The 13291-nt window shown below is 45.3% G+C and overlaps 1 protein-coding gene across 17 annotated transcripts in view; it reads left to right on the plus strand.

The window, feature by feature from the left end:
• The first annotated feature begins 4669 nt into the window (after positions 1 to 4669).
• ILF3 (interleukin enhancer binding factor 3) overlaps positions 4670 to 13291 on the plus strand; it is a 28985-nt gene continuing 20363 nt past the window's right edge. For 10 of the 17 annotated variants that reach the window (XM_083357164.1, XM_083357152.1, XM_083357163.1 and 7 more), the window contains exons 1-3: positions 4670 to 4835; positions 6206 to 6283; positions 6360 to 6586. In XM_083357164.1, coding sequence (XP_083213290.1) covers positions 6281 to 6283; positions 6360 to 6586 — 230 coding nt within the window. In that variant the 5' untranslated portion in view covers positions 4670 to 4835; positions 6206 to 6280. The remainder of the gene's footprint in view (positions 4836 to 6205; positions 6284 to 6359; positions 6587 to 13291) is intronic. The other 7 variants (XM_083357167.1, XM_083357161.1, XM_083357166.1 and 4 more) reach the window with 2 other exon arrangements.

Below are 13291 nucleotides of genomic sequence, written 5' to 3' on the forward strand. Positions count from 1 at the left end.
GGCCCATTATCAGACACGATGACATCCGGTAACCCATGAGTGGCAAAGAGGCCCCTTAATACCTGTATTGTTCTTCCTGAAGTTACTGAACTAACTGGTACTACCTCTAGCCATCTAGAGAAACTATCAACCACCACCAGAAATGTTAACCCTTGGAAAGGTCCGGCAAAGTCAATATGGATCCTGGACCAAGGATTTCTAGCTAACTCCCACTTATGCGTACGGGTGTGTTGTTGTTCTGGCCTAGAACGTTGGCACAAATGGCAATTGGCAACACATTCCTCAATGTCGTTGTCCAGTCCTGGCCACCACAAGTGACTCCTAGCCAACGCCTTCATCCTTACTATTCCTGGGTGTCCTTCATGTAATTCTAATAAAATAGCTGATCTGTGGATCCCAGGAATGACCACACGATTTCCCCACAGTAAGCAACCCAAATGAACTGATAGTTCATCTTTTCTTCTAAAATAGGGAATGTATTTTTCATCCGGGTTGGCATTTGGCCACCCACTCAGGACCCAGGCCATTACTCTCTTTAAAGTGTGGTCATTATTTGTTGCCGCAGCTATGTCTTTAGCAGTTAGAGGCAAGTCAGGGATGTCCTGTAGGGACATTATTTGTCCCACTGGGGCAGGGTCACCCTCGGTGATGTTTAAGGGCAGTCTGCTAAGGGCATCTGCGTGCCCCATGTCCTTGCCCGGTCTGTATTGAAGAGAGAATGAGTATGCTGAGAGGAAAATGGACCATCTCAGCATCCTGGGTGACATGATTTGGGGAGTCTGTTTATCTGTGGTAAACAGTCCCAACAGGGGTTTGTGGTCTGTCAGTATGGTAAAGTTCCTACCATAAAGGTAGTCGTGGAACTTTTTAACTCCAGCCACAATTGCTAATGCTTCCCTGTCTATCTGAGCATAGTTCCGCTCTGCCTTGGTTAGTGTCCTGGAATAATATGCTATTGGTCTTTGTATTCCTTGGTTGTCTAAATGGCTGATCACGGCCCCTACACCATAAGGTGAAGCATCACACGCTAGGTAAATTGGTTTATTTTCTATGAAGTGGGTTACAGTTGATTGGCTGGAAAGAATGTCTTTTAACGTTTGGAAACTAATTCTATGTTTCTTCTGCCACTGCCAAGGAGTCTTTTTATCTAAGAGCCTATGGAGAGGTTCTGCAATGGCAGCCTTGTGGGGCACAAATGTATGGTAGAAGTTTACTAAGCCAAGGAAGGCTTGTAGTTCAGCCTTGTTCCTAGGCTCAGGAGCTAATTTAATTGCTTTTATTTTTTCAGGGGTTGGATGGACCCCATTTTTGTCTATCCTGAACCCCAAGAAATCAGTGGACTTAACCCCAATGCAACATTTTTCCCTTTTTAGTTTTAAACCAGCCCTTCTAAATCTTCCCAATACCTGTTCCAGCCGCTCCACTAGCATTTCTTCATTTTTTCCAGCTATCAAGACATCATCAAAGTAAGGGCATACACCTGGTATGCCCTTTAAGGTCCTCTCCATCACTTCTTGAAAGATGCCTGGAGCTGCTGCAATGCCAAATTGCAGTCTGTGGACTCGGAACGCCCCCTTGTGGGTAACAATCGTCTGTGCTTCTGCAGCCTCTTCAGAAACAGTCAACTGTAAGTACGCATGCGCCAAGTCTAGCTTGGCAAACATGGCGCCGTCCTGGATCGTGGCGAGGACCTGCTTCACCGTCGGGACCGGGTAAGCATGTTTTTTCATTCCAATGTTCAGGGTGGCCTTGTAGTCAGCGCAGATTCTCACATCCCCATTGGGTTTGAGGGGTGTGACAATCAGCGTTTCCCACAAACCACCCTCAACAGGTTCTAACACGCCTTGGCCTACAAGCCTCTCGAGCTCGGCCTCGATTTTTTTCTTCAGGGCGAAAGGCACCCTGCGGGCCTTAAGCCTGATAGGTTTTACTGAGGGGTCTAGATTAAATTTAATTGGGGGTCCTTTGTATTTACCAAGGGATCCGTCGAATACGTCTGCAAATTCATTGCAGACTGATTCGAGGGTCTTATTTTTAATTATTGAATTTATTCCCCCGATCCAAATGCCCAGGGCAGGGAACCAGTTAATGCCAATTAGGCTAGTCCTATGACCCTCAGTTACTATTAAATCTAAAATCCCCTTAAATCCCTTAAATTCTACGCAAAGACTAATTTTCCCTTTTATTTTAATTGGGCTTTTTTGGAAATCCGTTAATTGAATTTTTGTTGAACTAAGTGGAATTTTTCTTCCACTTATTTGTTCAATCCTATCAAGGGTTTCACTGGAAATTATTGACACTGAAGCCCCTGAGTCAATTTCCATTCTGCAAGGAACCCCTTGCAGATGGACTATGATTTTTAATTTTCCTTCTGGAAAATTACCATTTTTCCCAATTCTCCTGCGGTTGACTCGAGCCACCTCCCCTAAATTTGGAATTTTTACCCAGGGTTTAAGGGTCTCCTTGCCACTAACGTTAGGGGTTACCTTACCTTCGGGCCACACATCGACTTCGTGAAGGCGGTTGTCGCGAGCACGGCTCCTGCAGATGGCCTGGATGTGGCCAGTCTTCCCACACGCCCTGCACTTTGCGGTACGGAATCGGCAAGATGCGCGGGGATGGTTGCCACCGCAGCTGCCACACCGGTTCTGGGGTTCATTGTCGCACGGTCTGGTTGCGGTGTCCCTCCATGGTCGTTGTGGCCCTGTCGCTTGTCTTTGCGGAGTTGCGGGTTGTTGACGTCGGTTAGGTTCAGGCCCTTCGCTTCTGGGTGGTCTTGGCGCCAATTTTCCGAATCGCCTGGAGACTTCAGCGATATCTTCTTCCCACTGCTGGTCCGCCTCCCCGCAGTCCACATAGCCCTCTTGGTTGATCTCGGACGATGCTGCCATGCTACTGCGGGGGGGGTCGCGATACCCGGTTGATTCGTACGTTAAAAGTTCATCGATCACCTCCTGCAGATCGCCAGTGGGTTTGGATATAATTCTGTTTTGTAGCTGCTCGTCCCTCAAGCCCAGTACTACACGGTCACGAATTCTTATTTCAAGATTATCGTATTTACATTGTACTGCGGCTTCCCTGACGGCAGCGACAAATTTTTGTATGGATTCTCCCGGCCTCTGGTTTCTTTTCTCGAAGATGCGCCGCCAGAATAGTTCGGATCTCCTAGGTGTAAAGTGGACCTTTAGTTTGGCTAGGAGATCGGCATACGGCACGCTTGAGACCGGTTGCGGTTGACACAGTCCGACAGCGACTCGATAGACCGGTGTGCCGCAAATCGTCAGTAATGCTGCCGCTTTTTTCCGGTCGTCTGTGATTCCGTTCACTAGCAGGAACCCTTCGACCTGTCCGACGTATTCTTCCCAATCTTCGGGGAAGTTTGGGTCGAATTCCTTCAATGACCCAATCTGCGCCATTCGGAGAATTCTTCTTATTCTGCCGCGGCCGCTCGGTTGACTTTGACACGTTTCCGAATTTGCCGCCTTTGTGCGACAATTCCGCCAATTCTCTGGTCTTCTGTCTATCCCACCCTCGTCGCCAATTGTTTGGTTCTGATAGACGAGGACTCAGAGTGGTTTAACAATGAACGAGTTTATTGAATACACAAAGTCAACTGTCAACTGTCAAATGTTGCAACCTTTTTATAGTGGAACTGTTTGAACTGTAACCAATCGTTGGAGACTATTTTCCCGCTTCTTGTTTATGGCAACCAATGATTGCAGCAGAATCTCCCGCTCAAACCCGACTACTTTTGCAATCTGCAATCTTCCCTGTTGCAACTATTTACATACACAACAGCCTGTGAAGCGGCTCTGCCACTGCGGCCTTGTTAGGAAGGAACACGTAGTAAAAAATTGAGGAGGCCCGGGAATGCCTGTAGCTCTCCTTGTTTTAGGGCTAGGTGCCATCTGAATGGCTTTTACTTTAGACTCAGCAGGGTGGATGCCACCAGCATCAATGCGAAACCCCAAGTATTCAGTTGAATGCTTATTTGTATATAAGCATTTAAGACTTTTATGGGTATATATCCTGCATCTCCTGATTTTTTATTTTTTCTCATCATTGTCTACTTCATTATTTGTTTTCTTGGGATGTATGATTGGTTTTGGGTTCTAGAAATTCTAAAGATTGGTCACCCTTCCCCCTCAATTTTAGTTTGAAGCCCTCCTGATGAGTTGGACCAGTTTCCCCCCCCCCCCCAGTACATTTTTCCGTTTTCGTGAGATGCAGCTCTTTCTTTGCCATTCTCCATGACGTTCATTGCCTTTCGCTTTCAAGCAAATGCTTTTAACTTTGAAGGCTCTTTTATGAGAATAGCATTCCCCTCAAATAGAGTGTAACTTATTTCCCAATTAGCGCTCACAAGTTCACGACAAACGCGTTACAGCTGGTCTTTTTACTCTCTTTGTAACCGTTTTCTTTTGCATCAAAGGAATTCCAAGACACCCCTCCCCCCAGCATTCGGCACGGAATGCTTAAAATCAGCGCGGTGTCACAGTAGCACACCCACGCTTCAAAACGGGAAATAAAATGGAGGCAGAAAAGAGGGCGGAGAGAAAACGAGAGATGCGCTCTCTTAACCCTCTAACGTAAGAAGTTTAATTCACGCCTCTTCTCTCCGCTCTGATTGGAGGAGAAAGCTATCTCTGGATCACATGGGCGAGCGATCTCACTTTCTCCTTTGTGCCACCCCTCCCCTCCACGCTGCAGTTAGAGCTGAACGAAGTTGTCGGTGTCGCCGCTTCTGCGCGGGAACCGACCGCTCGAACGGCTGATCGACGAAACGCTTTGCGTGGAGATACTACCGGTCACCCTCGACGGGCCCTGCCCGGTCGGTAAGTAGAAGACCGCGTAGCGCAGGAAGGCAGCGCTTAAATCCCATGATATCCTCAGGTGAATAGATTGGTCAGACCGGGCATGAAACACGCGTGTAAAAGGGATGGCATAGCGGATAAATGGATGGATGGATCTGCGGGTCGCGGACAACTGCCTACCCCCTGGCTCGCCACGCGCGCGCGCTCCATTGTGTGGAGGCAACAAAATGGCGGCGGATGGGTCAGAAGGCAAGGGGTGGTGAACGAGCGGGGGACAACAGTAATGGCGCGTGAGCGACTTAACGGGAAGCTGGTAATACTTGAAATTGGGCGCGCTTATCTGGTCTTCTGGTCTTCCAAAACTTGTATCGGTGTTGGAGTGGTATCTCACAATGACGCCTTTGCTCCTCCTGGTTACCGCAGCCTCCACACACATAGACACCCCAGGACATCTTTCTCCGGAGTGCTGCTTCTGCCCTCGAGTTCCTCTTGAAGGCAAAGAGGGTTTAGGGTTGGTTTAGGTATCCAGAAAGAGTGGAACGCTTTCCAGATATCTGGTATCTTGACCCTTCGATTTCGTATGATTGTTCTTCTGGGGCTTCTTGCTTCTCTCTTTCCCCGGAAGCCTTTGCCTTTCTGTGGAGAGTACGCGATATTTTCTCAGATTCGTATCCCCTAAAGTTCCCGTGTGTGTGTGCGCGCGCGCGCCCTTTGCAACGCTCCTTGTGGGAAGCCACCTTCAAAGACTTAAGGTTCCAAACGCTTGGTGAAAAATTGCGGCATTAACTTGTTCCCTCTTCCCTTGAGGACACGTCGTCTAGGCTCTGACGGATGTATATCGGCGGGCAGGAATAATCTTTTCAGATGGGAAGGTTTTGCCAGTAACCCCAACTCCCTCGTGGGGCAACGGCAGGGCTGGAATTACCTCTTGCATAATGTTTGCTTATAATTATCAATCGAATGATCAGGCAGATTGTTTCGGGATTATTAATACAGTGTGAGATACTGATATTTTCTCAGCTGCTTTTGTTTTAATTTTGACCAGATCTCTCAGTTTACAAATAGGGTTTGCTAGGGTATCAAAAGTTGAGACAAGGAAATAGTGATGTTTGAACTTAATAAATTAAGTGTGTTTTGTTGGAGTAGCTACATATAGAATTGTGTGGTAGAAATTCCACTATTGTTTAGAGGGTGCAATCTTTATGATTAGTAAACTTCATATTTTAAATGGTTCCAACCTGCTACTTGTCAAGAGTTCTTTCTGTTAGAAACCACTGAGGCTGATGTACATGATGTGCAGTCATATCTTCACAGGAATATAAATGTTTGATTTTCTACTAAATTATTGCAAACTTTGTTCAATGAAGTTGTTTTTTAAAAATTCATTTCAGAGTACCTGAACACAGTACTAGTACAGCTTAGAAGAAACATTTTCTTTGGGGAAAAAATCAAGGATCTGAAGCAAAATGGTAAGAATTTGCCATTCAGAAATGAGATGAAATGCCATGTATTTTTGTTTTACTTATTTTATGTTTTAAATTTCAGCGGCCAATGCGCATTTTTGTGAATGATGATCGCCATGTCATGGCAAAGCATTCTGCAGTTTATCCAACCCAAGAAGAACTGACAGCAGTTCAAAACATGGTCTCTCACACTGAACGTGCTCTCAAAGCTGTTTCTGACTGGATTAATGAGCAGGAGAAAGGTAATAATGACCAGCCAGAACCTGACACCATGGAGACTGTAGCTGAAGAAGAGAACAAAGAAGGAAGGTATGTAACTTTATTCATAACTTGCTCTTACAGAGGCTGACAAGTTTCTAAAAAGAATTTTCTGTTGTTTTGAGATGCCAATGGCCATTTGCAGTTTACATTTATTTTTTAAAATAGTAATTTTATTAAAAAATAAAATTAAGAGAATAAAATGTAAAAGTAGTGCAGAAAAGAAGGAAAAAAATAAATATAAAAAGTTGACTTTCTTCATAACTGTAAACAAATATAATTGTTTATCAACTTCACTTAAAACATGAATGATTTCTTTCCAGATTTCATCTCACATCTAGAAACACATTTTTAAAACCTTGTTATTCAGTTCTAGCAGTCTTAATCTTTAATGAACTCAAATAACGTCCCAGAACTAGATTTCTTCTTATTTTTTCTTTATCCTTTCTCGCAAAATTCTTCCAAGCTTTAAGAAGCCTCTTATAAAGTTACTCTTTTGCTTTGTTAACATCAGTTTCATTTGTATATATGGATATACAATGCATCTCCTTCAATAGATCCACTTTCAAATCAGTCTTATTTGGTAAATTTTGTTCTTCTCCCATATTTTTAATGGCAGACACTCTTAAAATTAAAATCCCTTGTTCATAAATACCCTTCAATACATCCAATGTTATTTTGTTCTGTTTTGTGTTTGGAAATCAAATCTGGGTGCTCATCTTGTTTAATGTACCTATGCACTTTTCCTGCAGAAATGCAGGACCTTATTTTTTTTATCACTTAACTGCATTTTATTGGATACTTCTGAATCTTGAGTCTATTTTTCAGAATGTTAGCAATTCCCCCCAATTTGGTGTCATCTGCAAATTAGACAAGTTCCCTTTCTCCTGGTCTAGATTGGGGTCCCCAACCCCTGGGCTGCAGATCAGTACCAGTACTTTGTTAAATGCCTTACTGAAGTCCAAGTATACTACATCCACAGCATTTTGTAGGTCCACTAATTTAGTCATTTTATCAGGATATAAGATCTGATCTGCTTTTAACAACATGCTGGCTTCTATTAATCACCTTGTTCATTTCACAAATCCTCCATTTATCAAATCTTTTCCAGGTTTTTCCCAGGTATTAATTTCAAGGTGATTGGCCTATAATTTCCTATACTCATTTTCCCCCCTTTCAAGCTCTTTTTGAGGTCTCGTGCTTCAGAAGCTCCTTCAGAACCCTGAGATGCAAACAATTGACCAGGTGATTTGTACTTGTCCAAGGTGGATAGGTAGATACTCTCTTACTATTTCCTTGCCTATTTTATGTGGCTGATCTATCTCCCACTTGCTTTTCCTCTACTGCTTAATCTGAGAGGAAAGTGTCTTTTCTTATTCTGCATGGGAGAATAAAGGATATCTTCGTAAAAAAAATGGGAATGGTGGTGGAATATTAATAGGAAATTATAGAAATATAAAAATAGGAGTCAAATGGATGGAAATTGGTGAATTGGGAAAAAAGTATGAGCAGAATCATTGTGTTTATGTGAATGCATCTGAGATTATTGTGATTGGATCCAAAAATGATTACATACGGGTTGAAGGAAGGTTGAAATTTCGAAACAATTCTTCATATGGCTCTATCTCATCAGGGAGGTTGCCTACCCCCAAAAACCGCCTTATAGGGAGAATGAGTTTTCTGATATAAATTAATTGAGGATAATAACTTCTGAAAATAATAATCAAAATTATTTTGATTAGTAAATAAAAGTATTCTCCATTAAAGACTGTCTCTCAGCCTAATACATAAAGCTTCCATTTTGATAGCTAAAGGTAAAGGTTCCCCCGCACGTGCGTGCTAGTCGTTGCCGACTCTAGGGGCCGGTGCTCATCTCCGTTTCAAAGCCGAAGAGCCAGCGCTTGTCCGAGGACGTCTCCGTGGTCATGTGGCCGGCATGACTAAATGCCAAAGGCACACGGAACGCTGTTACCTTCCCACTGTAGTGGTCCCTATTTTTCTACTTGCATTTTTACGTGCTTTCGAACTGCTAGGTTGGCAGAAGCTGGGACGAGTAACAGGCGCTCACTCTGCTACATGGCACTCGGGAGATGAGCACCGGCCCCTAGAGTCGGCAACGACTAGCACGCACGTGCGGGGGAACCTTTACCTTTAGCTATCAAAATGGAAGCTTTATGTATTAGGCTGAGAGACAGTCTTTAATGGAGAATACTTTTATTTACTAATCAAAATAATTTTGATTATTATTTTCAGAAGTTATTATCCTCAATTAATTTATATCAGAAAACTCATTCTCCCTATAAGGCGGTTTTTGGGGGTAGGCAACCTCCCTGATGAGATAGAGCCATATGAAGAATTGTTTCGAAATTTCAACCTTCCTTCAACCCGTATGTAATCATTTTTGGATCCAATCACAACAATCTCAGATGCATTCACATAAACACAATGATTCTGTTCAGACTTTTCTGAAAATAATAATCAAAATTATTTTGATTAGTAAATAAAAGTATTCTCCATTAAAGACTGTCTCTCAGCCTAATACATAAAGCTTCCATTTTGATAGCTAGTGTGTTATAATTTATAAGCTTTTTTAAAAAAAATTGGCGAACTCCTTAGCTTCTAATAAATAGAATAGGGAGAATGAATTATTTTAATTGATGACCTAGAGAAATCCAGACATCATTCTATCATGTTGTAACTGCAGGTAGTCCTTTCTTAATGACCATTTGTTTGACTATTCAAAGTTATGGCACTGAATGAATTGTAGTTATATCTTGTCCTTGAAGTTGTAGTCATTGCAAGTCCTTGTCACATGATCAAAATTTGGGTGTTTGGCAGCTCACCTGCGTTTATTTTTTAAAAATATGATTTTTGATTAAACATTTTCATCATATCTAATAATATTTTCCAGGTCTAAAATCTAACAAACATTTCCTTACTGGTTTATTGTTTGTATTCTTTTTAATTTTTAAAACTACAAGTTTCTTTAGTGTATCTAGTAAAGCATCCTTTTCTACGGTAAATGGTTCTTTTGGCCTGTCATTTGTAGTTCCACTTTTGGTATTTACCGTGTCAGATAGTCATTCTTTCATTAACATCTGGACATAGTCTGTACATAGAAATAGACATAATTACTGATAGTGATAATATTGTATTACTAACCTCTGGCTCTATTTTTAAAATATCTCCCTTAATTTTTCAAATATTACATGTCAAATAGTAACTGACCACACTTGTATTCTTTTTTTCTGCTTTAAAATCTTTAGTATCCACTAAAGTCCAGTTTCTAAAATTATCTCCAATCATCTTAGGACTCACAGTAACCAGATAATGTATCTGTTTCCTAAGAGAAGCTTAACTTTTATAGTTAATTCCAAAATCCTCGTGTAAAAGTCAATATTCCAAATTCATCTGGACCCTTTGTTTATAAATTTCTTGGATCAAAATTTTATTTAGCTTTTAGCTGTATTTCATTTTTAAAAAATTCTTAAGCTTGTAATTTTTTTTTAAATTCAGAATTGTGTGAAGACTTTTGAACTTATTTCTTTATTCAATTTCTATAGCCTTATTGTCCTGAAGGGCTTTAATAGCTGTAAAATGGTTAGTAAGCAATTTCTAAAAAGTTATTGGAAAGGGGTTTGCAAACTTAGTGTCCTTTAAAACAGGGCTTTTCAACCTTTTCACCCATTGTACCACTTTTAGGATGTGGCAATCATCATCTTAGGACTCACAGTAACCAGATAATTTTGTTTGCACCTCTGGGCCAAGCACGCAACTCCGAAAACGATCCCACCACTGGCAACTCCCTAGCACCGTAGGCAAAAAGTAAAGTCGAAGCCACACCTGACAATCGGGGAGGGGAGGGGAGGGGAGGAAGGAGGAAGAAACCAGCGCACCCTTCGCCCTTTTATTGTCGCAATCGAAGAGGCAGGAGAATGCGGGGTGGGGAGGGGAGAGAGAGTAGAAATCCCTATTTTCGGAGCCGAGAAGAGAAGCGCGGCTACAGCAGTCACTAGAGTTCCCCCCAAGGGGGCGGAGAAAGAAGAACTCTCGGAGCGTTTCTTTCGTAAATACGCGCGCAGGCACACACTCGCCCAGCCGCGCGCTTCGCCCAGCTTCTCGCGGGGAGTTTGCAAGCCCTTCATTTCTCTTCAGGGCCGTCCGAAGGGCGAGCAAGTCTCTGCCCTGCCCTGCCGTGGGGGTGGGGAGCCAAGCGCGCTTGACGTTCCTGGAAACGAGAAGGGCCTGCGGAGACTGACACCAACCCGAGTGCCCAAGCGGGTCTTCTCAGCGTCAGGCAAAGTAGCTCACATGCAAAACAAGCCCGGCAGAGGAGCCGGAGCAGCTCCGCTGCTGGGGGCGCATCTCGGCCGGGCCTTGCAGGATCTGGGCTGGGCGCCTCTGCTCGCCGCTCCGGCTCCTCTGCCGGGCTTGTTTAGCATGTGATTCCGGGCCAGGTGCTGCTGAGGGCGAGCAGAGGCGCCCGGGCGACCCCAGCAGCGTCAGGCAAAGTAGCTTGACGGCGCGCAAGTCCTCGGTAAGTTTTTTTTTTGTTCACGAGTATAAGCCGAAGTGGTTTTTTCGGCTTATACTCAAGTATATACGGTACTTAATCATCGTCGTCCTATGTCCCCACAACAACAATCCTGTGAGATAGGTGGCTTACTCAAATCATCCAGCTGGCTTTCATGACTAAGATGAGCATTAGATTAGAATACACAGTCTTCTGGTTTCTAGCCTGGTGCCTTAACACTAGACCAAATAGGCTGTATATCAATGGGAATTGCAAAAATAGCTGTCGGTAAGTGATGCAGTCATATGATGTGACGCACAACTGCATTACGTAGCAACAGAAATTCTGGTCCCAAAATCTGGTTCCGCCCCAGGCGCCTAATGGACCCGGATCGGTTCCAGAGGGCGCTTGGGCCTATACCTATCACCTTTACCCACAGCCCAGTCGATGCTCTGGTGGAGGCCTGGGAAACGGCTGCCGCCAGGGCACTTAACTGCGTTGTACCCATGCGACCTCTGACCCGTCGCACATCCCGTTGGGCCCCATGGTTCTCTGTGGAACTCCGGGAGATGAAGCGTTGGAGACGAGGTCTAGAGAGCGGTTGGAGATCCAGCCGATCCGAATCCGACCGATTGCAGTTAAGAACCTTTATAAGGTCTTATCTTGCGGCGATAAGGACGGCGAAGTCTAACTACTTTGCCGCCCTTATCGCGTCCGCAGATAATCGCCCGGCCGCCTTGTTTAGGGTTACTCGCTCCCTCCTTAACCAGGAGGTGAGAGAGGATCCCTTGCAGGGATGAGCCGAGGAGTTTAGTCATCATCTGGCGGACAAAATCGCTCGGATCCGGACCGGCCTGGACTCTGGGCAGAGTCTGATGTGGAGGAATCAGGCGGTCTTGAGCACGTTATCTGGACTGAGTTCGACCCTGTTTCCCCTGATGATGTGGACAGGATCATGGGGAGACTGAGCACCACCACCTGTTTGTTGGATCCGTGCCCCTCCTGGCTAGCTTATGCGGCTCGGGAGGGAACACGAGGCTGGTTCCATGCAGTAATAACTGCTTCTTTGAAGGAGGGTGTCTTCCCTGCCGCCTTGAAGGAGGCGGTGGTGAGACCCCTTCTCAAGAAGCCTGCTTTGGACCCGGCTGTTTTAAACAACTATCGTCCAGTCTCCAACCTTCGCTTTTTGGCTAAGGTTGTTGAGAGTATGGTGGCGCATCAGCTCCCTCTGTTCCTGGAGGAAACTGATTATCTCGACCCGTACCAATCGGGTTTCAGGCCCGGACACAGCACGGAGACGGCATTGGTCGCGCTGGTGAATGATCTCTGGAGGGCAAGGGTCAGGGGTTGCTCCTCTGTCCTGGTCCTATTAGATCTCTCAGCGGCTTTCGATACCATCAACCATGGTATCCTACTGCGGCGTCTCAGGGGGTTGGGAGTGGGAGGCACCGTTTTACGGTGGTTCTCCTCCTACCTCCAGGGCCGCTCGCAGTCGGTGTTGACGGGAGGGCAGAGATCCGCCCCGAGGCCTCTCATTTGTGGAGTCCCTCAGGGGTCGGTTATCTCGCCTCTCCTCTTCAACATATATATGAAGCCGCTGGGCGAGATCATTCGTGGCTTCGGGGTGGGGTATCACCAGTACGCTGATGATACCCAACATTTTCTTTCCACCCCGAACCAACCCAGTGATGCCCTCGCCGTGATATCCCGGTGCCTGGAGGCGGTTCAGGTCTGGATGGGGAGAAACAGGCTTCGTCTCAATCCCGCCAAGACTGAGTGGCTGTGCATATCGGCATCTCGGGCTAACCAGACTATTCCACCTCTAACGATGGGGGGTGAGGTGTTACCCCCCGTTGATAGGGCTCACAACTTGGGCGTCCTCCTGGATTCACGACTCAATTTTGAAGATCACATAGGAGCCGTGACCAGGGGGGCTTTTGCACAGGTTCGCCTATCTGGACCGAGACGCCCTACGCACAGTTACTCATGCGCTCGTGACCTCCCGTTTGGACTACTGTAACGCTCTCTACATGGGGCTGCCCTTGAAGACCACTCGGAGGCTTCAACTGGTGCAGAATGCGGCCGCGCGAGTTGTAATGGGGGTCTCCCGATACTCCCATGTAACACCTCTACTCCGCGAGCTGCATTGGCTTCCGGTTGCCCTCCGGGTGAAATTCAAGGTGCTGGTTATCACCTATAAAGCCCTACATGGCCTGGGTCCGGGGTATTTGAGGGAACACCTG

This window comes from Vipera ursinii, assembly GCF_947247035.1.
Source record: "Vipera ursinii genome assembly, chromosome: 2".
Taxonomy (NCBI): domain Eukaryota; kingdom Metazoa; phylum Chordata; class Lepidosauria; order Squamata; family Viperidae; genus Vipera; species Vipera ursinii.